Below are 25,160 nucleotides of genomic sequence, written 5' to 3'. Positions count from 1 at the left end.
GCAAGCACCACGATTCCGTGTACGTACCTGGACCTCAATGATTGAAGGCCTGAACTTCACCATATTCTCGTCCACATCCATTCTGACCCACCAACCTTCTATGTATCTGTTTCTATTTGGGAAGTTTCATATAAACTCTCTACTTTTGTAAAATTACCAAAACCATTGATCACCGAATCTAACTTTTTTATCCTGAGGATTTACAAAATCTAATTCCAATTAACCAGAACGAAGAATAAAGCTTGTAAATGTGATTCACTTATAGGAAAACACTAAAATATATTTTTTCTACCCAGTTTCTTTTTTTTTTTCCCCTTTTTTCGCTTTGCGAACGAGATTTACATAATTATGAAACGAAATAATAGAAGCCATCAGTAATTGGAAAATTACACTCATGAGTCTTTCTCTCTTTAGCTCTGGCCCTCTTTAAATCTCCACCAACGAAAAGCCAGAGAAAAATCTAAATTCCCCGGAAAACAAAAAATATCCCATTCGCTTTTTGAAATTACCATTTTTACCACAGGCAGTGGTCCACCACCACCAAACGCCGCGCGCGCGCACAATAACGGTTTTTTTTATATAGTCAAATGCGGCGGTGGTGCGCATGGAGATAACCTACGCATCCCCAAGCAACTCCGATTTCGCGGGCGGATCCTCCTCCATGCCGATGACGACCCGACCCGTCCGGATTATCCCCTTGCTGCACCCGGAAGCGTCGTCGTCGTCGTCGTCCTCCTCCTCCTCAAATGCGTCGCCGCTGTGGGCCGCGCTGTCGAGGTGGAAATCGAAGGTCGTCAGCATGACCTGGATTGAGTGGCTGGAGCTGTTTCTGCCTTGCTTCCGGTGGATTCGGACCTACAAATGGCGCGAGTATCTCCAGGTCGATCTCATGGCCGGAATGACCGTCGGCGTCATGCTCGTTCCTCAGGTCTGTTTTCGCTTTCAGTCAAACGTCGTCGTTTTCATGGTTGATGAGATAATTGAAGATAATGCTGAGCAAAATCGAACACGGAATTTTTTTTTTTTAATTATTATTTTTTTAATGTCAGTTTGGCTTCTACTACAGTGGTGTTAATCAAGTAAGAAATGAAAAACAAACCGATTTTAACGCTGTAATTCAATGCTTGATTCAGATTAACCAAAGCAAGATTTCTATAATTTGGCACTGTAAAACAGTAATTTCATATTAATTTTGTTTCTCTCTCTAACCACGTGTCTTCATTCTGGTCATAATTTCTCAATCTATATAATATTACTGTTCATGATGTAAGCAATCATGTATTCAACTGTTGTTGATTGAATAAATTTATTTAATTATTGCCTATTAGGAATTATTGATACAGTGGTAATTTTTTTTTTGGGTGTAAATTGATACATTGGTAATTAACTAATGAATCTCGTATAGGATTCTGTTTTGAATCGACTAAAAAATTGTTCTTTCTGTTCATTCACTTGGAACCAGAGAAATTGTCCACTGTCATTTTTTTTAATTTGGAGTATTTAGGCCTACTCTGCATGATGCAGTTAAAAAGATATTACTTAATTTTGAATTTGTACTCGATAAAATTTGAGTAATAAGTGTTTAAGAACAAGGTTTTACTGAACTTATACATGGCTGTAAATTTCGTATAAATTATAATGTACCGAATGCGGTATATATGAGATTTTCTAATTTCTTTTCATAGAAAAAGATATTACTAATTCTTGATTGCAATGAGTGTGTTTGAATCTAATTATTTCATAGAAAAAGATATTACTAATTCTTGATTGCAATGAGTGTGTTTGAATCTAATTATTTCATGTCCAATGTTTGGCTGTTAGTTCCTTTGTTGATCCTTTGCTGTGAAATGGCAGGCAATGTCTTATGCAAAATTGGCTGGGCTTGAACCCATATACGGACTTTGTAAGTTCACCCAATCTTATTAAGTTTTTTTTTTTTCTGTTACAATTTTATTGAGTTATTGTTTTCTCTTATTATGATTTCTATAATTTTGAACCAGGAGTCCTCTCTTTTCAATAGTTTTCTTTTGCTTTATTTTTATTTTTTATTTATCTATTTATTTATTTTTTCCCTTTGGTGGGAAGTGGGGTAAAAGTGCAAAGCTTTCTATTGGTATTTTAGTTTAGCTTTGGTCTCCTTGAGCTGAATAGGGAAGTTTTAGAACATGCCATTTCAGTCTAATTCTGAATAGTGTTGAAGGCTGTACAAAATGCTCATGAGAGAGTATGAGACAGTTTTGTGCCATTGCAGTCAGAAAAAAGAGTACTTATCTATAATGATCCTATGACAAAAATGTGGCTGTTTCCACCCTAGCTAAATTGCTGATTGTCCTACTTATTTTGGTATTCTGAGTCGCTCAAATATTTATCTTAATTTATCTTATTTTATTTTGGTTATGGCTTTTGTTATATTTATGTCTTAAATCTGAATGTTACCCTGATTTTGCAAGGTAGACTCTGGTTTTGTACCTTTATTTGTGTATGCTATATTTGGCTCATCTCGTCAGCTAGCTGTTGGTCCAGTAGCGTTGGTTTCACTCCTAGTCTCCAATGTTTTAAGTGGCATCGTTGATTCTTCCGATGCGTTATACACTGAGCTGGCAATATTATTGGCACTCATGGTTGGGATCATGGAATGCATTTTGGGGCTTTTAAGGTACCTGCGATTTTCTTCTGTTTAGTATCATGGTCATGTAGATGTACTTATGCATTACTTAGCAACTATATGCATTCTGTTCTGACATCTGAAGAAGGTTGGAGCCTATCAGTTATGATGTTGGAAATTGTAGCTAATCCTGAATCACAGGATGTTCAAACTACAATCCAACCACAATGTTAGATTTAGCTTGTACTGGTCTTAACATTATCAAAAACTAATTGAATACTGTATGATATCATTTTTCCCAAAGAAGCGACTTTAGGGTGTTTGAGCATTGTCTCTAGGTAGATGAAATACTGTAAGTAAAACAGTATTCTTCCTGGAAAACAACCCTCAAGCTCTTGTCCTGTTTTATTTTTTTCCTAAGTTGGTCTTTTAGTTTCATTTACATTCTATTCTTCTCCTGTCCAGGCTTGGATGGATTATTCGCTTCATCAGCCACTCAGTCATTTCTGGTTTTACAACTGCTTCAGCCATTGTGATTGCTTTATCTCAAGCAAAATACTTCTTGGGATATGATGTAGAACGAAGTAGCGAGATTGTGCCACTGATTAAGAGCATTATATCTGGAGTTGATGCGGTATGCTTTCCTTGCCAGCCCAAGTTATTATATTCAAATTTGAGTTTACAATTTTTCATGTGACTTTGCAGCTATTTGGTAACTTGGCTGTTTTACAACTTAGGTGGTTATTAATATTCCTTATGAATTTCATATACATTGGCAAATTGATTCTGCATTTCGTGGAATGTTCAAATTTCATATGTTCTGTTCAGTGAAATGTTGTATATTAGTTTTCAACTTCTATTAGTATCTTTTAAGCAAGCAAGTCTCAGTTGTAGTTACTTTACAGCAGTTTAGGAAGAAATTCTACAGGGGGTAGATATAAGACGTCTGTCTAGGTTGTCTCGGTTTTTTGTCCCAACATTTGAACCACATCTGTTTTGTTACTTATTAGGTTCAATGTGTTGGCTTGTGTTATACTTATCAGTTCATTTCTTAACCACATCAGGTTTTTCCTTTTGTAGTTTTCATGGCCCCCTTTCGTAATGGGATCTGTCATTCTTGCGATACTATTGACCATGAAACACTTGGTATGAGCTTATTGTTTTAGTTTTGCTGGAATATATATATATATATATATATATATATATTTTTTTTTTATACCAGAATTCTGTTTCTCATTTTGATTCTATACATTCAGGGAAAGACAAGGAAACGCTTGCGTTTCCTGAGAGCAGCAGGTCCCCTCACTGCAGTCCTTTTGGGCACTATTTTTGTAAAAATATTTAATCCATCTTCCATATCCTTGGTAAGTGATGCATATTTTAGACCAAGTTTTAATTATAACTTATTGGTCTAATCAATTTAATAAGGCAGTCATTAAATGTTAGTTGCAACTGGCAAGTAGAGTCACTGGAGTCAGTTTTTGTCTACATTTTGTCAACCAGAAGTCTGCTATGCATATGAACTGAAACTCTAGCTTGTGAATGCTAATGAATGTATCATCCATGAAATTTCAAAAACAACTTTAACTAGATAATTGATTGACTAGAATTATATCTTCCTATATGGACTTTGTAAATACTAAATACATACTTCAGACTGTATCTGTTTTCATGTATATGTTAGTTTTACAATAGTACGTAATTCTACATTATTTTATGTGAGTAGTAAGTTTATAAAGGACATTGTGTGGTCTTTAGGTAGGAGACATACCGCAGGGCCTTCCATCATTTTCCATCCCTAAAGCTTTTGGATATGCTACATCTTTGATTCCGACTGCGCTTCTCATTACTGGTGTAGCTATTTTGGTAAAAGGAGTTCCATTTATCAATTCAGGTTTTGTTTTGTTTTTTCTTTTCTATTGATCCTATTGGTAATTCATTTTGAACTTTAGGAATCTGTGGGCATTGCAAAAGCATTAGCAGCAAAGAATGGCTATGAGTTGGATTCAAATCAAGAGGTATGATTTTGGAAAAATTTAGATGTGTAATAGACTCATAACTAAAGCTGTTATTTAACAACTTAACAATTATAAACAAAAATATTAGTTGAAGGAAGCACTTTGTAGTCAAACCTCACATGTTGACTGCATGTTTCTCTTCCAGTCTTTTCATCATTTTTGCTTGTTAGATATATTCTGCTTGGTGGTGGCTACCGGCTAGCAAGAACCTATTATCTATAGACTATATCTAATGAGTCTTGTTTCTTTCTAAACAGTTGTTCGGTCTTGGGGTGGCAAATATTTTTGGTTCATTTTTTTCTGCATACCCTACAACAGGTAAGATTTATATGAGTCTTTAAGAACTGTAGCCCTGATTTGCACATAATATGCTTCATGTATATTTAACATTTTTATATTTTCCATGTCATGCAGGTTCCTTTTCTAGGTCAGCTGTGAATAATGAAAGTGGAGCAAAAACTGGCTTATCTGGAATTGTTATGGGATTTATAATGGGGTGTGCCCTCCTATTTATGACTACACTGTTTGAATCCATACCCCAGGTATGTCCAGGTTAATATGTTTGTTTGTCTTTTGTTTGGGAATGTAATCTTCTGCAAGCCATATGTGTGGCTCGAACACCATATCTGTTGGCTTTTGCTGTCTCCTTTAAAATTCTGTTTGAAACAATATTTCTTCTTCATTACATTTGATCAGTAATTTATTGTGGGATTGGAATTTACAAAATAAGATGCAAACTGTTTGATTGTATGTTCTGTCGGATTGGATTGTTTACTTAATTCTATTTTGTCATTCAATTGCAAACAATTACTTTTTTTGCGCTAACTATAGAGTTTCTTTCTCTATATCAGTGTGCTCTAGCTGCCATTGTCATTTCTGCTGTAATAGGCCTGGTGAGTATTCTACAGTTTTAAGGAGCTGTTCTTACATTTTCTAGCTTTCGTTATGCTTTCAACATTTTTATAATGTAAGCAACTAATGAGTTGACATATCAGTAGTGGATTTTGATCTCTTCATTTTTTTGCAAAGTATTATCTATCTGGTTAGACTTGCATGCATAACATTACCCTGCTGGTAAAACTCTATCCGTGAGATTCTCAAAAGTAAGAAGCTACCATCTTATCTGTTTTAGTTGCGAATTGGTATTCATGCATATTATGCAAAAGGAAAAGTTCATTGGCTCAAAGAAATGACACTAATACAGTTATCATGCATAAACTCATGAATGATGGGGGTATCTTGGTTTCATTTTGTAGATAATTGTGATTGTGTGTTTGTGCACTAAATATTGTCATGAAAACTTGAACCAGTTATACCACCATTTCTTAGAAGCGACCTTTTCTATTGAACTTCAGGTGGATTATGAGGAGGCTATATTTTTATGGCGAGTTGATAAGAAAGATTTTCTTCTTTGGACCATCACAAGCAGTACAACTTTGTTCCTTGGCATTGAGATTGGCGTCCTTGTTGGGGTGAGTACTTGAAGCAGTTATATTTATTGGTTTTACTGGGATAGAAATAGTTATTCGGGCAATAGAAAGGAAATATTATTTTCGGGATTCCTTGTTTAGCTTATATACTTAAAGATCCACATATATCCACAAGACAAGTGCTCTGGTAGTAACTCATGTATCCGTTTCAATACACGTATTCGGGGTTTATTTGCATTAGCCTGACAGGTATAGCTTTGTGAATCGATTCTTATTGGGTTAGTAGCTTGGAACAATCGAGTATTATACAAATTGCCTGAATGAAGTTCTGAAAGAAGCTCTCTTGTCTCCTTCTCTCGTTTTCTGTGTATCCTTTCCTTTTGTAATTATTTAGTTTTAATGTATGTTGGTGATTGCAGGTTGGTGTTTCACTTGCATTTGTTATATATGAATCAGCAAATCCCCATATTGGTAAGTGTACTCAATTTATTATAAAATTATGCATATAAGTTGATGTTCCAAGTTCTTCGCTTCCTGTATCACTGCACATTATTCCTTTATGCTTCATTTTTAACTTTCAATAGTTCTAGAGGTAAGGTGCATCCTGCTATCCTTTTCATGTCTATTGTTGTTGTTATCCATCATCTTTGTTTTATCTTGGTGATGCTTTTGTATTTTATACAATTGGGAAGGGATGGCAGTGACTCTCTTTCCTCTCTATACTCTATCCAAAAACCAATGCATCTGTTAAGTTCTAAACTTTTATTGGTTGGTTACCAATACTACCTTTCCGTGGTCTCTTAGAGCCTTTAAGAGGGAGATACAAAAAATGCATCTATTGATAAACTGTCAAACCATTGCATGTTTCGTACACTGATGTAATTAGATATTACCGCTATGGTTTTTCCCCTTTTTAGGATTGGAAATGATGCTGAAAGGATAATTTCTTCCTTGTTTGTAGTTTGTATCTGGAATAAAGATTCAATTTTATTAAACTCAAGCATCCTTAATAGTTTCTTTTATGTTGCAGCTGTCTTGGGGCGTCTCCCAGGTACCACTGTTTACAGAAATACACAACAATATCCAGAAGCATATACATACAATGGAATTGTGATTGTTCGGATTGATGCACCTATTTACTTTGCTAACATTAGTTACATAAAAGACAGGTATAATTTCATGCGATCTTATTTTGATAGCAAACATTAATAATTGTGATTCTTTCATTATAATACGGTTTATTTACATAGGATGTCTCTACAGTAATGTAACTTTCCGCGTTATCCATTTAAGAAACCAAATTTAAATCAATTTGAGTTCCTTTTTCAGGCTACGTGAATATGAAGTGGAGGTTGATAGATCTACTAGCCGTGGACCAGAAGTTGAAAGAATTTATTTTGTGATCATAGAGATGGCACGTAAGTCTTTTAATTCAATTTTATTTTTATTTTTCATGGGTTATGAAGAAGCACTTAATGAATAGAGGTGCGTGCAGACACAAGCTGCGTAACAATATGCTAAACATTGTTTTTTAAAAGTATGCTAGTTTTGCATGCTGCAGATCAAGAATGCTAGTGCTGACCTTGTTCATAAGGTTGATGTGACTAAAGGTTCTGCTGATTGACTGAATCATATCTTTATCTTATTTCAGCTGTAACATATATAGATTCAAGTGGTGTCCAAGCTTTAAGAGAGTTGCATCAGGAGTACAAGTTGCGGGACATCCAGGTGAATGTTCCTTCAGAGGGATTATTTCTTGATTATTCTATATTATAAAACACTTGAAATATGCTAATAGCATGCTGTTTCTAACTATCTGTATGCAATGCAGATTGCCATTTCAAATCTCAATCGAGAAACTCTGATGACCTTATCAAGATCAGGCGTAGTAGAGCTGATTGGTAAGGAGTGGTTCTTCGTAAGAGTGCACGATGCTGTTCAAGTTTGCCTTCAGCATGTTCAGAGCTTAAAAGAGACACCTAAGATGGCCGAACCTCTGACTGAAGAGAGGCAGAGTTCCTTCCAGAGATTTCTTAGACAAAGAGCAGAGGATTCATCACTATCCGAGCTCGAGTCTGGGAACCAGACATCTTTAGTTACCAAGGAAAGCGACCCTCAGTTGGAGCCTTTATTGTCTCGAAAATCTTCTTGATTTTCTTGATATGTTCATTACTTGGTATCGAATTCCGCCTACTTTTTTTCTGGGCAGGTTCGTATTTGTCATTAAATATATCCCAGTTTTTTTAGGTTCAGGGTTGATTCTTTCCATGTAATTAGGCTTCTTTGTTGTAAAATGTAAAGCATATGGCAGCAACAGGTTTCTTAATAGGAAAAAAGAAAATTCAACAAGCAATGTACTAGTTAATTTGATGAATCAACTGTTTTTTTTACCCCCAACCCTTTTATTTCACGTATCCAAAGCAGATATGAGTGTATCCAGTGCATATCTAAATCTGGGTACGATTCCGTATCGGTACGGGATTCACGACCATATTTGCATATCCATGTATCGTAGGTCTCAATCAATTTGTTTGCTTCTTTATATGTATGAAGTTGTTATTTTAAATTTTGGAGCAATAAGCTAAATGACGAACACTTTGTAATGATTAGCAGCTAATTGATTTGGTAGTGTTGTGTTCCTTTCACTATAATTTTATTCCAGGAGTCCAAGTGAAAAACTTTAGCTCAAGCTAGCTTTGCAGGGAATGATCGATTCTCCTCTCTAAAACGATACTAGCCTCTCGAGACCTCAAGCCGATTGGAATGCAGGTCATAGATAGAGTTCGAAAGCTATTCATCCAGACTATTGTTGATTTTTGGCATCACCAAAATTCAGTTGATTCTCTTCTATTTCCAAGTTGAGCCTCCTGGCTACTTTAATTTGTCATGCCTAGCTAGCTTCTAGCCCCTTCCATATAGCGGAGATTTATAAATTTGATGCAGCAATGATCAAACTTTGGTTCCATTCACCCTTTTATATCAACAAACTTGCAAGTATGAAACTCTAGTTTTATATTACTCTCTCTGTTCAGAGAGAACTCACATAATCAAGTTGCGAACGTTTAGTATTGGAACTGACTCAAGGTTATCGATTAAGGTGTTGATACCTTTGTTTTACAAGCTTGCACATCGGTCTTAATGGCTTCCAAATTGTACAATGGGATTTGGCCGACAAAAAAACCGACGATTCCATGCAATCTCCAACGCACACTGCTCAGTACCTGGATTCCGAAACATGCATAACTCGAGGCAGAGCACACAAATTCCAACAGTTAAAAAGTGGTCCTGAAATAGCACAAGGAAAACATATCTAAACTCTGTAGGGTGTCCCACATCGGAAACAAGGAGAAGTAGTTCCCAAGTGAAGTCATATAAATAAGAGGTGCTTGGCAACAGATAAACTTGCCTTAAACTAATGAGTAAGGAAAACAAAGCGAGTGGTGAGAGCTGCTCGCAGCGCATACTCAAAATTAGCGCAGTAATTTTTGAAGGGGCATAGGCTGGCCGATGCGTTGACGCTGCTTACTTTGCAGAACTCGCTCGTGCGGGCCTCCCACAAACTGCAGTCTTAATTTTGCGAGAATTGTCAAAGAGCCCAAACCGAGAATACTTAAACAGACCCCAAAATTTGCTTAAGGGAGAACATAATCCTTTGTCAACTATATCTATTAATCTGGCTCGAGCCAAGCATCATACATGTAATGAAATGATAGTCCTGGTGACTGTGACTGTCTTCTTCTGATTTGATCATTGAAACTGTAATTAAGGTGTTGACAAACTGTGGTACAAATTAACTGTCGATGTGTACAACAAATTGGCAAAACAAATCTATTACTATCGCCAGTGTCATCCTTTGCTCGATAGAACAAGATCACTACCAGAATATTGGATTGATGCTTCATGTTAGAGTTCAGTCCATAAGATTAGAAATTACACACATTGGCAAGTGAATTGATCTATGACGTCCATAACCCATTGGACTGCTTAATGAGACTTTGCTGTGCTCGTCTTTTGTATTGTAATTTTTATTTTTCTGTATTGAGTTAAGACTGAAGAAGTGAAGAGTGAACCGATTGAGTAGCTTGCTTATTGAGGAAGCAACCGCCGTTTTGGGCAAATTATGAGACTGAACCACCTATGCATTACGAGAATCACATAATTAATGCTCTTCCAGTCTTCCACATTCTGTCAAATGCTAATATTCTAACATACAACGTTCCTGGGGAATTTCACAAGACATCATATTGGTGGATGTCATTTTCATCCCAGACCTTAAATAAGAGAATCAATTTGGACAAAGCCACACAAATTCTTGCTCAGTATGCATGCCTTAGCGGATTAGTGTAGTATAAAATGATTAAAATCCCACGAACAAAAGTTTTGATGAACCAATTGGTTAAGTAAATAACATAAAACAAGAAAAAATGTCTCCTCCCTATACAATTTCTGGACTTGCTACTAAAACAGAAAGTCAGAAACCAATTAAGAAAACCAGATACCTCCCAACTAAACATGTCTACAATCCTTCAGTCTAGCAACCATAGCGTCTACAGGGAAGCTTCAATAGGAAATATTACGGTCCAAAGCTGCCATGACAACTTTTCTTCCCTCCTGCAGAAAATAAAACAGTTAAAACAGTCATCTAAGTCATATTAGTGAGAGCCAATTAGAGCAAAATAAAATCTACCTTTGGTACGTCGAAACCGAAAACCCATCCCAACTCCAAACCAAGGTAATTGCAGATCTTCATGTGTAGCTTCCACGGGAAGGCAAGCAACAGTTAAGTAGCAACCTTTTCCAAGAGTTTGCCCGCTATTGGCCGACCTTTTTCTCGCCATGCATCTCTCCAAAAGCCCCATTCTCTTCCCCTGTTTCGATTTGATTAAAAATAAGTAGAATGCATCTCTCAATGCTTGCTTCTGGCAAATTTAAGTTGAGATTTACAAACATGCACTGCATAGTTTAAAGCATATTCTGCATCCAAGTCATTTGCAATGAAAAATATATATAATGTAGTGAACAACAGATAATTTCTCAATCCAACTAAGCAAATAGAAATTCAGAAATTATCTGGTTCTGAAAGTAATCAATTGAAAACTGTCCTTTGTCACCAAACCATAGCCTCTCTTTCTATTATGTAATACATCGTATATTCAACAGCTTTGCAAATCTTTTGGTTGAATCTATTCATTTATCGATTAATAGAAAAGAACAAAGAACCGTATCTCATCTCTTTCTTTGATTTCAAAAATCCAGAAAACAAAACAAAAACTCTAATCTTTACTTTAGCATATGATGAAATGTTTCATGCACATAAGAGACAGAGGAAACATATTAATAATGACTATTATCTAGTAGCAATTAGGAGTCATAATGTGAGATGGTCACTTGTCATGAACACTAAAGGATAGCAGTATTAGCACTGGCTGATTATATCAAGCACAAAGAAAGGCCCTGTCTTTTATAGTTCTTTCATTCTTCTGCAGAGTAATATTCTTCATCGGAGCCACCACTTCTGCTCGTTGCTGCCTCGTTTGTTCTGTTACCAATGCCACCACTTTCATATGCGCAATCAGAACGGGTAGCCTCGTAAATAGAAATGTTGTCGTTGGATTGGTTCATTTTGCTGATGATCTCTTCCATGTCGTGCTCGTACAGTGCACGGGCCCCACATTTCTTCACCTTCCTCTCCACCTCCATGAAGCTGTGGTATCCTATAGCTGAATAGGCTTTGATAGTAAACTTAACCTCATTGCGATTGTCCCCCAGATAATCCCATGTATGCCTAGACAAAAAAAGTAACCAAAGGTGATCCGACGTAATTTGGTTGGTTGGCCTACTGACGTAACCGTAACCGTCGTAAATGCCAGGGCCATCTTCGTTCCAGCAACAAGAGAAACCGTCAAAAGGTGCAAATTCTTCAGACGGATTGAATAGAGGGGCATTTAAAGAACATACAACAATCCCAATCCACTTGCTATTACGTTCAACAATTTCAGTTATGGAGTTTCCCACATTTTGATTACTGAACCAGTCGGGAATTTCACTTCCAGTAATTTGAATGTCGTACGCACAACGATTAGGGGTTTCCTGCACCATAGTAAACATCATATCACATCACTATGGTAAATAAGAGAGAAGAGGGAGAGGGAGAAGGAGTGGAGGGAGGGTACCTCAAGCCAACGCTTTAGCATTGAATATAAGAAATGACTAGAACCTTGATTGCCATCAATGTCGGGGCAATTGGTGATACTGAGTGAAAATCTCCATAATTTGCACAAATCTGATGGAACTGGTAACACTTGTAAGGAAGTACAATTGTTGGTTCTTATTGATAAACAGTTGTTTAATGGAAGGTCTGGCAATTGTTGAAGCCTTTTGCAATTCTCCACGTTAATCTTATGAAGCTTAGAAAGCAAATGAATGCTCGCTGGAAGGCTAACAAAATTGTTTCCTCTGAGTTCCAATCTCTCTAAGTAATAGCAGTAATGAGTGACAACCAAGAGTGTAAGAATCCTTGAGCTACGTGCCAAGAGCTTTTGTCTGCCACACCTTGTATTCGGCATGTTTATGAGGCTTGTCTACCACACTTTGTATTTGGCATCTCAATCTTGTCTGCCATGCTTTTGGCTTCTCTATGCTTGTACTCTAGTTTAAATACCTGTTCACTCTTGTAATCAAACACAACAATCAATTCAAGCAATTCAATTTCTCTTCATGGTATCAGAGCTACTGCTTAACAGCTCTTGATCCTTTGATCTCCAAAACCTTCCCTGGGTGTATGGAGTAATTTTTTTCTTTTCTCCATGCACCCACGGGTCTAAACCAATTGCAGCATCTCCGAATCTTTCTTCTTAGTTCAGCTTTCAATTCAACACAATCATGGCAGAAGCATCATGTTTTAATTCCCCACCCAATCTCAACAACCCTTCTCCTCATATCTTCATCAACTTCTTCTGCTGATTGCAGCATCTATGACCCTTCTTCTTAGTTCAATCTCCGATGAACCATGCCGGAGCAGCCTCCCTATGAACCATGCCGGGCCATTCAATCTCCGATGAACCATGCCGGAGCAGCGTATCCGATGAACCATGCCGGAGCAGCGTCTCGATGAACCATGCCGGAGCAGCGTCTCGATGAACCATGCCGGAGCAGCGTCTCCGATGAATCAGCATGCTGCATCTCTCTTCTTCATTCGCCGCTCTACTACAATGATCTTCTCCTCATTTCCTCATCCTTTGAGATATTAAATGCCAAACTCACTTTCTCTAATCTGTTCACTCTCTGTCTTCTTCTTACTCCATTGCCAATCGCATCTTATGTATCTTTATTTAATCATCCTTCAAGCCTTTTAATCTTTAATTCCATCTCTTTTTCTCCCTCTCTTCACATGCTTGCACTCTCTCCCGCCTTTTTTTTCTTGTCTGGTCTCCCATGTTCCACTCTTGCTTTTATGTTGTTTTTTTTTTGTCTCTCCTTCCTGCTTTTCCTTTCTGCTTTTGCTTTGTTTAAGTCTACTCATCCATCTCTCTTTCTCAATTCCCTCCTTTTTTTTTTTTCTTCTCCCCACATCTTTCCTTTTCCTTTGTTTACAATTTCTTTTTCCATGCTCCACACTCTCCCTCTCTTTCTTGTCCGGTCTATCACGTTCCTTTCCTGCTTTTATGTTGTGTTTGCCCCTCTTTCCATAATTTCATCTCTTTTAAAGTCTTCTTCTCGATAATTTCTCTTCAAGCCTTTGACTTTCGGCCCTTTCATCCACAGCTACTCAGTTCCTTTACCCCTTTCTTCATTAAACAAACTCAAAACTCTCGTTCTCTATTCTCCCAATTTTCAGTTCAGTCTTCTCCTCCTCGGCAATAACATGCATTACTCATTTTCTATATCATCAAATCCATCTCCTGTCCAGACCGTCGTCGTCTTCCTTGAATCAACCCAACAACCTCTCATTGAGCTCACATTTCCTTTTTTATCTCCATTCCGTGGCCCACAGATTTGAGGGACCCTTTGGTTCGTGCGTCTGCGGTGCACACTGGCAACTCATCTACTTACTGCCAATCTTCCCTTCACTACTTCTTGGGTCTGGAGTCCATGCTTGCCCAATCTCTCTCCTTTTCTTGTCCAGCCGGTGCATGATGTTCCTCCCTTGCTTCTCTGTTGTTTTTGTTTCTCTTCCCTGCTTTTTCTTTTGCTTTATTCTAGTCTCTTCCTCACTTTGCTTTGTTTGTATCTTCTCGTCCCTTGACAGTAGTCTGTTTATCTCAGTCCACCTCTTTAATATCTCCTCTGCAGCAAACTTTGCTAAGATATTTCATAAGAGTCTTATGAAGCATACTTATCAACTAAGTTCCAATCTGATAGCTCGATTACCGACCTTCAGCTTGCGGGGGCGTAATAGCAGTAATGAGTGACAACCAAGAGTTTAAGAATCCTTGAGCTACGTGCCAAGAGCTTTTGTCTGCCACACCTTGTATTCGGCATGTTTATGAGGCTTGTCTACCACACTTTGTATTTGGCATCTCAATCTTGTCTGCCATGCTTTTGGCTTCTCTATGCTTGTACTCTAGTTTAAATACCTGTTCACTCTTGTAATCAAACACAACAATCAATTCAAGCAATTCAATTTCTCTTCACTAAGGAGGACAGAGAACCAATATCATTGGGAATTTCTCCTTCACTGAGATTACAGTCATTAAGATTTAATGTCGTCAATGAAGACAAATGCTTCAAAGAAGCTAACAAAGGAATCAAAGGGTGAGGACTCTTTCTTGGAAATAAGCCAAAAGATGATACTCTGAGATTCTGCTTAAGAAAAATGGAGTACGGCGGCTCTCTTATAACAATTCCACTCAAATCAAGCTCCTCCAAACTCTCACTGAAGCGCTCAATTGATGAAGGCAGTTTCTCAAGAGCAGTCCCACTTAAAGAAAGCTTTGAAAATCTTTTCATTTTCCCCGCAAATTCTGGAATCATTTTCAGTTTCGAGCAGCCAGATACATCAAAAGTTTCAAGAAATTCCATTTTTACTTCACTTGGTAGATTCTTGATACTTTTGCAGTATCTAAAATTCCAAATTTTGAGTCTCTTGAGCAATGCAATGGATGGATGAATCTTAACTAAATTCGTACAACCTTCAAGAACCAACCTCTCAAGGTTTTGAATACCTGTGAAATCTGGGGTCCTTGTCAAGTTTATGGAGTGACTAAGATCGATAGATTTCAACTTACCCAAGTACTGTAAAGAACATCAAGAATGGGAGAACAATCAGCTTCAATGAATGAACATTAAAATGAAATTATATTTGTGCAATAGTAGATATTCAATAACTTACTTTTATTCCATTCCAGAGGTGATCAACGTTGCTATGAACCAATCTAAGTTCTGTAAGTTCATCCAGCTGAAAACCTGGTGGTAGAGATTTTGAAGGATACCAACTCCAGTTCAGAAATCTCAAGGAACTAGGAAGATATTTGGGGCCAAGAGAAAGCCTCAAATTATGAATGTAGAGCAGCTTCAGTTTACGCATTTTGGATAAGGCTTCAAGATTCCAGTCTGCCTCTTCTAATTCATGCAAGTGTAAGAATATGCCTTCAATGGCTTCTGTTGCCTGTTTTATAAGATAAGTCAATTCCAGGAAAAGTATATTTCATGTTAAATGAAATGACAGTGTTATCCAAGTGGTGATTTAATTTGTTTAAAATCTTACCGTATTCTTTGTGAATACATGAAAAATGTCTTTGCGAAGCCCCAGCCGACTGCGTCCACCAGGCTCTTCATACGACTCTTGTCGTACAATTTCACATCCCATTTCTTGTATCAAATCATGTATACCTATTTTATTGTGTGATGAAATAGTTAAGAGAGATTTCTCAACAAGAACATCTATTGCAATACGAGTGCACATGTCAAAACTGTATAGTAGTTCAATAAAAAACTCGGCTCCACATCCCGAAGAAAAACATGTAATGTCCAGAAAAATTTTCTTCTCCATCTCATCAAGTCCATCATAACTTACTTTTAGCAAATCAAAAACTGTTCTGTTGGGAGTATTCCGTAGTTTTTTCAATGCAGAACTCCATGCATCTGGACTTCTTTTATACAAGAAACACCCCAAAGTTTTAAGAGCTAAGGGAAGACCTTTAGCATAGCTAACGAAACTCTTCGAGTGTTCTGCATAATCTTCTTCTGGCTCATATTTCCTAAAGGCTTTCCAACTAAAAAGCTGAAGGGCTTCATCTTTGTTTAATCCTCTCACCTCATATGGTTTTTCTATACCATGTGTGACTAGTACATGTCGATTTCTGGTTGTAATGATGATTCTACTCCTTATACCAAACCAGTCTTTTTCTCCCACCAAGTTTTGTAGTTGCTCTGATTGATCCACATCGTCAAGAACTAGAAGAACCGCTTTATTACATACACATCTCTTTGTCCTAGTCATTCCATCATAAACATCCCATACTAGAACATTTTCTTCCTTCAAGATTTGGGAAAGAATTTGTTTCTGTAGGCGAACTAGACCGAGTGTTGCAGAAACCTCTCTGACATTAGCAAGAAAGATGCAAACTTCAAACTGATGAGAAATTTTCTCATACACCACTCTAGCAAGGGTGGTCTTACCCACCCCACCCATCCCCCATATCCCTATAAAGCGAACATCATTTGCTTCTTTATCTAAAAGAACATCTATTTCCTCAAACTTAGCATCCATTCCAACCAACTTCTCTGTGGAATCAAATACGCTTAAAGTAGGATGCACTTTGCTCCACAGTGCTTGCACAATCTCTTTCATAAGCTCTGTTTCGTACCTACAACGAGAACAAAACAATTCCATGCTGAATATATGAACATATTAAATATTAAATTACTGGTAAGATAGAGCTGAACCGTATTAATTAATCAAGGTGCTTTATGTACTGCTACGAAGTATTGAAATTTTGGAAATGTGAATCGTTCAATTAGTTCAAGGTTCAACGCACAATTGGCAAGTACTTACTGACCTAACGGCTTACATTTCCAAAATTAACAAACGTTATAGAACTTTTAAAAGAAGTACGTGTTGAAGGAAATCAGCTATTAGTGTGCCTTATCAAACTAGGAGTAGCAATAGGAGAGAAGGTTCTAGATTTTCCAATCCTACACGGATTGGTATTCCTTGTAACATTAGAACTATTACTTTGTAATCCCTATATATAGGGCTCCTATTCTCAATAATATGAACACAATTCTCTCTACAATTTCTCTCGAATCTCTTTTTCCTTAAACACGTTATCAGCACGACTCTAACCACAAAACAGAAAACCAAAACTCATTCACAAAGCAGCCCCTAGCCCGAGCTAGCCGAGCCTTCGCTGCAGCCCGCGCGCCCTTGCGCTTGCAACCTTGCACAGCAGCCCCTGCTGCCCCCTCCCTGCAGCCCTGAGTTCCAGCCTGCTGCCACCGAAGCATCCCTGCTGCGCAAACAAGCCAACGCACACCCACTGCATCTTTTTCCCGTTCCTGTGCACATCCGTCTTCTTGCAAGCATCGAAACGTCTAGTTCGGAAGCTCAGATCGAAAAACTTTCTTCATCAAAGTTGTTCGTCTCTGTCTCTTCCATCTAACTTCCGAATTTCAGCCTTATCGGAGTCATATTGAGATCTGTACACCAATCGAGGTACAAGCTGTTCAGAACAGAATCTGCTCCGAATTTTCACCAAGTAAGTATTCAAAAGAGTAAGTTTTGAAGTTCCTATAATTCGGAATTTATATTTCTTCTTCTTTTCTCGGGGACTTGAAAACCTCCCTTCTTCTACATCCCACCTTTCTTATAACGTGGGTTCGATTCTTGAAAAGCGGAATCGTGGGGATTCACGCAATTAACGAACTAAGAGCGTTCGTAAGACTTCGGACTAAGAGCGTCCGTAAGCATCGATTTAACGAACTAAGAGCGTTCGTATGCTACGGACTAAGAGCGTTCGTGAGCATCTATTTTGACCATACAAACATCATTGTTTCGGTCTAATCCAATTATTCTTGGAAATAGATTTCTTGGTAGCATAGCTCTGAAATCTTATTTATATTAGTTTTCGTGGAAGCATTGTCTCCGAAACTAACTTGTTCTTGTTTCATCTTTCAGGATGTCAAACATGAACAAACTCGATTTTGTTCCATTGGATTATGCAGGCAAAAGGTACTTAATTTGGGTCATTGATATCGAGACCCACCTTATTGCCCGGGATTTATTGCATACTATCCAAGAGCTTTGTCCTATAGAAACAGCTCCAGACCCTCAAACTGAGAAAGATAATTCCAAGGCACTTGCCTTCATGAAACGTCACATGGATAGTGACCTACAGTTTGAGTTCATAAATGAGGATAGCGCCATAAAGCTTTGGCATGCGCTTCGCGAACGATATGGCAATGTTCGTGACTCCATACTTCCGAATACAGAAGCAGAATGGAAAGATCTTCGCTTCTCTAAATTTGACACTGTCATGCAATTTTATTCGGAAGCTCTCAGCATCAGAGCAATGATGCGTCTCTGTGGAAAAACAATCACAGAAGACCAATTGATTGAGAAAACCCTCAATACCTTCCCCGTCTATGCTATGAGGTCCTCTGACTTATTCCGGACTCATGTAAATGCAAGACGGATCACAAGTTTCCAACAGTTTATTGAAGCTATGGCCACTGCTGAAAGACATGGCAATGAACTTGTGCAAAGAAGATTTGATAGGCTTCAAGATAGCTATCAAGAGCATCGTCCTATGACTAGAGAAAGTCGCCATCGACGTCATGATCCATACGATCGAAATGCTCAAGAAGGTAATCGCTCAAGGCGACAATCCCACGACCGTAGGAGGCGTGATTTTGAGGGAAATAGGGTTGGAAACCATGGAGCCAACGTTGGCCATGGGCACCACTTTCCAACGCCACCAGTCCTAAGGACTATGCATATTGCGCCAATGCGCCTCAATCAAGGGAGAATCCTCTTTATGGTGTCTATTTCTGATATGGAACGTCTGATCAATGGACCTGAATTTGCAATGTACCTACGGAGGTAGTCGCATCATGGTGATCAAGACTTCGAGTTCACAAAGACTTTAAATCTGGCGATGAAGACAAAATGCCGCAGATTTTTATTTATAGTCTTTTATTTTTCCAAGAATTATGTAATGGCTATTATGCCTTAAATCAATAAAATGACTTATTGTATTAACTCTTTCCATCTAGGCGTACTCAAGAGTACTTGTGATGTCTAGGCAAGGTTTGATCTGAGAGAACGGTTTTAAAAGTGAGCAACGCTCCACCAAAATCTCACCTTACCTTACCTGGTCACAACTAAATTGAAATTACCGAACGGATTGAGTGACTACGATTTGTCTACGGTTTGATTTTACTTTGGATTAGATTATGGTCACGAAACTTTGATGTAATCATTGGCTATTATTAATAAAGTATCGATTACTTAAAAGATATAAGAGCCAATGGTTTTCATGCGGAAACGCATTGTGAGAATGGACATGAGTTCCTTTGCATCACCTCTAATGACTACGGAAATAAAAGAGTCTTAGAGAAACTTATGTGTCGCTCTAGTGGGTTGTATGCAACCACTATTCGAGCCATTGAATCCAATCATGTTATGAGAGATGATTTATGGGATTCGGACACATATAGGCTTTGGCACGACCGTTTGGGACATCCAGGTCGTGATATGATGATCCGTATATTAAAGACTTCACACGGACATCCATTTTTCAGAACGAAAAGAAGTAATAATTGGTTTTTTGGACACCGAAGGAGCCCATGCGCCTCACGGCGCCGTTCACCCCAAAATCCGGCTATCCTTGGCCGGCGCCGCCATCCCCATGCGGCCTCAGGGTGGCATTGACGCCACCAAGGCTTCTTTGTCTCCAAATTTTACTTCTAAAGTCAATTGTGACTTCATGGCTCAACCAAAATCCTCATTGGTTGTTTCTAAAGCCCATTATTCGTTCTGCAAAGCCTGCTCTTTAGTAAAATTAGGATCGAGACCATCCTATGCAAAGGACACTAAAGAAAATATACCATTCTTGCAAAGAATCCAAGGTGATATTTGTGGACCTATTCAACCACCATGCGGACCATTTAGATATTTTATGGTGTTGGTTGATGCATCGACACGCTGGTCACATGTCATGCTATTGTCCACTAGGAACGCTGCATTTGCTAAACTCCTAGCACAGATTATTAAGTTGAGGGTTCACCACCCTGATCATCATTTTAAGTCTATAAGATTAGACAATGCTGGAGAGTTTACATCAAAGACTTTTGATGATTATTGCATGTCCATTGGGATTGAGGTTGAACATCCAGTTCCTCATGTTCACACCCAAAATGGTCTCGCAGAAGCCGCCATTAAACGACTACAAATGGTCGCTAGGGCATTGGTAATGCTCACCAATCTCCCTATTTCTGCTTGGGGCTATGCAATTTTGCATGCAGCTGTGCTTATTCGTCTGAGGCCCACTGCCACTCAACCTTTTTTTTCTGCGTCCCAGATGGTGACTGGGTATGAGCCTGATGTCTCACACTTATGCATATTTAGGTGTGCAGTATATGTGCCTATTGCGCCGCCACAGCGCACCAAAATGGGTCCTTAACGACGATTAGGCATTTATGTTGGATATGATTCTCCAACGATTGTCCGCTATTTAGAACCCTTGACAGGCGATCTCTTTACTGCAAGATTTGCGGATTGTCACTTCGATGAGAAAGTCTTCCCGTCGTTAGGGGGAGATAAGAACATAAATGTTCAACAGGAACGACAGGAATTGTCGTAGTCTGTCCCCACTCTATCTCATCTTGATCCCCAAACCGCACAGTCCGAAATTGAGGTGCGGAGAATTCTCGATCTTCAGAACGTAGCAGAATCGATGCCTGATGCGTTTTCTGATATCGCTAAAGTGACGAGATCACACATACCTGCTGCAAATGTGCCTGCAAGGATTGATGTCCCTAAAATTAGAGGACATGACGCCACCTCAAGGGCACTTGAGCATGGCGCCAACGTCCACAGTGGTAGTGACATTGTGGCTAGGCCCACGGCTCCTGCCAGGAAGCGCGGGAGGCCAATAGGTTCGATGGATTCTCGCCCAAGAAAGAAAGCGAGTTTGTCACAAAATAATCCATTAATCATCGATGTAAATGATCCATCTCATGAGAACATTCCGGATTATGGTTATGTCCAAGAGACATCATTGGGGGACGCTCCAATGTCAGAACCAACTCCAGAGAATAGAGAGATCTCCATAAATTACACTAGTGTACATGAGATGATGGATAGAAATTCTATGGCAATTGATGATGCATTTGCATATCATGTTGCAAAAGGAATTATAGAATATGATGATGTCGAACCTCGCTCTGTCGAAGAATGTCAACGAAGAGCGGATTGGCCTAAATGGAAAGATGCGATCCAGGCTGAATTGGATTCACTAGCAAAGAGACAGGTATTTTGGGCCTATAACGCAGACACCCCCAAATGTAAAACCTGTTGGCCATAAATGGGTCTTTGTTAGAAAGCGTAATGAGAAAAATGAGGTGGTTAGATATAAAGCCCGCCTCGTGGCGCAAGGTTTCTCACAACGCCCTGGAATCGATTACGAGGAGACATATTCTCCTGTAATGGACGTTATAACGTTCCGCTACCTTGTCAGTTTGGTAGTTTCCGAAAAACTTGACATGCAGCTTATGGATGTGGTTACAGCATATCTCTATGGGGATCTAGATTCAGAGATATATATGAAGGTTCCAGATGGACTTCAATTACCCAAATCAAGTGGCTCTAAACCACGGAGTGCGTTTTCAATAAGATTAAAACGCTCACTATATGGATTAAAACAATCCGGACGGATGTGGTATAACCGTCTAAGTGACTACTTGATTGGGAAGGGATATATTAATAATGAAATATGCCTATGCGTGTTCATTAAAAGAACAAGTTCCGGATTTGCAATCGTAGCAGTTTATGTCGATGACATGAACCTAATTGGAACTCTAGATGAGTTAAAGGAAACTGCTAAATACTTGAAATCCGAATTTGAGATGAAAGATCTTGGGAAAACACGGTTTTGTCTCGGTTTAGAACTCGAGCACCGTAGTGATGGCATTTTGATCCATCAGTCTGCATATACTCAGAAAATCTTAAGGCGCTTTAATGAAGATAAAGCAAAGCCTGTGAGTACTCCCATGATCGGTCGTAGTCTTGAACCAGGAAAAGATCCGTTTCGTCCAAAGGATGAGGACGAAGAGCTATTAGAGGCAGAAGTGCCCTATTTAAGTGCAATAGGCGCATTATTGTACTTAGCTCAATACACAAGACCAGACATCTCATTCGCAGTGAACTTGTTAGCTAGACATAGCTTTGCGCCAACACGTCGCCATTGGTTTGGTGTAAAGACAATCTTTCGATACCTAACAGGTACGATTGATATGGGCCTATTTTATCCCTACAGAGAGAAGAGGAATGACGGAAGAATGGGATCAGACCCCATTAGGCATGGAGCCACCGTCCACCATGACAAAGTGGCCAGCCATATTGCCGCCAACGCTGCCACCACCACCAAGGGTGGCCGGCCTCACCCTATCCCCCTCCATCAAAACGACAATGATGTTTTGATAGGTTTTGCTGATGCAGGGTACCTCTCTGACCCTCACAAAGGTCGCTCCCAAACGGGTTATGTCTTTACCATGGGAAGCACTGCGATATCTTGGTGGTCTACAAAGCAGACCCTTGTTGCTACTTCCTCAAATCATGCAGAGATTATTGCTCTACATGAAGCCGTACGTGAATATATATGGCTAAGGTCTATAATTAGACATATCCGAGGAAGTTGTGGTTTGAAGTCTACCACGGATGAACCTACATGCATTTATGAGGATAATGCAGCTTGTATTGAACAAATGAAGTTAGGTTTCATCAAGGGCGACAACAACAAGCATATATCACCTAAGTTCTTTTATAATCAGCAACAACAATCACTTCTAAAGATTGAAGTGAATCAAATCCGATCAGAGGATAATGTAGTAGACTTATTCACTAAGTCGCTACCTAAATCCACATTCGAGAAACATGTGAAGAGTATCGGATTGAGAAAGTTATCCGAACTCCCACGATTGTAGCAATCAGGGGGAGATATCGACATCAGGGGGAGTTATGATGTCTACATGTTCGATCTCGAAGAGTGAAGGAAGTGTTGTGCTCTTTTTGTCCTTCGACCAGGGTTATTTTTGTCCCACAGGGTTTTTGTTACCTAGCAAGGTTTTTAACGAGGCAACGGATGAAGCGTCACCACCAAGTTTGAGCGGCACAAGGGGGAGTGTTGAAGGAAATCAGCTATTAGTGTGCCTTATCAAACTAGGAGTAGCAATAGGAGAGAAGGTTCTAGATTTTCCAATCCTACACGGATTGGTATTCCTTGTAACATTAGAACTAGTACTTTGTAATCCCTATATATAGGGCTCCTATTCTCAATAATATGAACACAATTCTCTCTACAATTTCTCTCGAATCTCTTTTTCCTTAAACAGTACGCTATTTATGTGTTATTTTATTTCCCACCGAGACTTACCTATAATCCTTTGAAGTCCACCCAGCGAGATTGGCTACTTTGGTTAAAGCATCTCTCCACCCTTCCACCTCCTTACTATCTTCCCCAAACTTCTCTTCATGTTCATAGAACGCTTCAGCAAAGCTGCCCCTTTGATGTCTCACATGAGACGGCTCCACCTCATAAAAGATTGGAAGAATTGCCCCCCTCTCTTCCATGCATTCAAAAATCTTGGAGAGTTCAAGCAAGCACCACGTGGAAGAAGCGTAGTTTGGCGAAAGAACAACGATGGCAAACTTGGACTGCTCGATTGCAGTGAGGAGCTCCGGAGAGATGGCTGTGCCTCTTTCAAGTTCCGGGTGGTCCCGGAAAGTCCTGATTCCTCTCCACTGCAACTTGTCGTATAAGTGGTCTGTGAAGCCCTTTCGGGTGTCTTCGCCTCTGAAGCTCAAAAACACGTCGTATTTCCATGGGAAAGCAGAACCAGTGGAGGCTCTAACTTGGGTGCTCAACGCCATCGGAAAGTGATTGATTGGTGATCAGAGTTCTTTTCTAAACGCACAATCACTGGAAAAGAAATTGTACACAGATAGAGAGAAAGAGGGGTTCAAGAAATGGAAATATTGGAGAGGAGAGAGAAGGAGACGACGGAAACAGAAGACTTGGACTGAAACATCACCGTAGTCTCTCACTGATGGAGTAATGGGTAGGGTCAAACGACTCTTATTTTGTATTGGATTTGGATATGGGTGGCAGAGGTCGGTACTGGGTAAGGCATTGGTTTTGATATAACAGAGTCTAGTCCTCTATACTGTAAAGTGCAACTAAAGTCGGTATGAAATTACTACCCTTGCGGCCTTGCCTTGCCTTCCCTTCATGTTATCTTATCTATAATTTCTTTTTTTCTACCATAGGGAGAAAAGGTTTAAGCATTCTTTAGCTGGTTTAACATATCACCGTATTTGTCCAGGGTGTAAAATTTTAGAATGTAAAATAGTGGGTTCCTAATAAAAAAATGGGTCAGTTTAGGAGATTCCTCAAGACGAAATTCATTTAAGGCGTGTGAGGTGAAATTCCTCTGAGGCAGATCTAGGTGAGGTAAAATTCTCTCAAGGGGGGTCTATGGACGAAATCCCCTTAAGGCGGATGTAGGTGATGTGAAATTTTCTTAAGGCGGTCTAGATGAGGTGAAATTTCTCTAAGATGGATCTAGATAAGGTGAAATTTCCTTATCTGGGTAAGATGAAATCATGTTGTAGTCAGAAGAATGGCCAAAAGAGACAGCTCAATCCATTTGGGGAACTTTGAAAATTAGTACCATTTCATAAAAAAAATATCGGAGAATTTTGGTATTTTCAACTTATCAATATTTAATGATATCTAAAATATCTAATATATTAATTACTAATAGTCTAATATTGATTGATATTTATTAAAATATCAACCGATGCTATCACAGCTGTTGGCTACAGATTGTCTTCTCCTAAGATATGGATCAACAGTCTACCTACTGCTGCTTTTTCGGCTTTTAATT

At 38.9% G+C, this 25,160-nt stretch overlaps 2 protein-coding genes and 1 non-coding gene across 4 annotated transcripts; 2 read left to right on the top strand and 1 right to left on the bottom strand.

The window, feature by feature from the left end:
* The first annotated feature begins 400 nt into the window (after window positions 1-400).
* On the top strand, window positions 401-8,431 carry LOC112182605 (probable sulfate transporter 4.2). 2 transcript variants are annotated; one of them, XM_024321106.2, is made up of 17 exons: window positions 401-928; window positions 1,855-1,903; window positions 2,455-2,656; window positions 3,071-3,239; window positions 3,686-3,751; window positions 3,862-3,969; window positions 4,364-4,471; window positions 4,558-4,623; window positions 4,881-4,941; window positions 5,038-5,165; window positions 5,475-5,516; window positions 5,979-6,095; window positions 6,473-6,524; window positions 7,084-7,222; window positions 7,383-7,471; window positions 7,705-7,781; window positions 7,885-8,431. In XM_024321106.2, exons 1-17 carry the CDS (start codon window positions 605-607, stop codon window positions 8,203-8,205), a joined length of 2,118 nt encoding a protein of 705 aa, XP_024176874.1. In that variant the 5' UTR covers window positions 401-604; the 3' UTR covers window positions 8,206-8,431. The 2 variants fall into 2 exon arrangements, with proteins under 2 accessions (XP_024176874.1, XP_024176876.1); XM_024321108.2 differs by having other exon boundaries at window positions 791-928; window positions 2,451-2,656.
* Window positions 8,432-9,455: 1,024 nt separating this feature from the next.
* On the top strand, window positions 9,456-9,610 carry LOC112183141. Its single transcript, XR_002929738.1, has one exon. It is a non-coding gene; the product is annotated as a U12 minor spliceosomal RNA (small nuclear RNA).
* An 821-nt stretch (window positions 9,611-10,431) lies between these two features.
* Window positions 10,432-24,435, bottom strand: LOC112182602 (disease resistance protein RPV1). Its single transcript, XM_040508685.1, has 7 exons — window positions 23,648-24,435; window positions 15,760-16,861; window positions 15,385-15,660; window positions 14,691-15,287; window positions 12,227-12,529; window positions 10,741-12,143; window positions 10,432-10,664 (listed from the first exon to the last, which is right to left on the bottom strand). The coding sequence occupies exons 1-6, from the start codon at window positions 24,142-24,144 to the stop codon at window positions 11,526-11,528; spliced, it is 3,393 nt and encodes a 1,130-aa protein (XP_040364619.1). The 5' UTR covers window positions 24,145-24,435; the 3' UTR covers window positions 10,432-10,664; window positions 10,741-11,525.
* Window positions 24,436-25,160: the final 725 nt, after the last annotated feature.

This window comes from Rosa chinensis, chromosome 1 (assembly GCF_002994745.2).
Source record: "Rosa chinensis cultivar Old Blush chromosome 1, RchiOBHm-V2, whole genome shotgun sequence".
Lineage (NCBI taxonomy): Eukaryota > Viridiplantae > Streptophyta > Magnoliopsida > Rosales > Rosaceae > Rosa > Rosa chinensis.
This window is presented reverse-complemented; position numbering and strand designations above follow the sequence as displayed.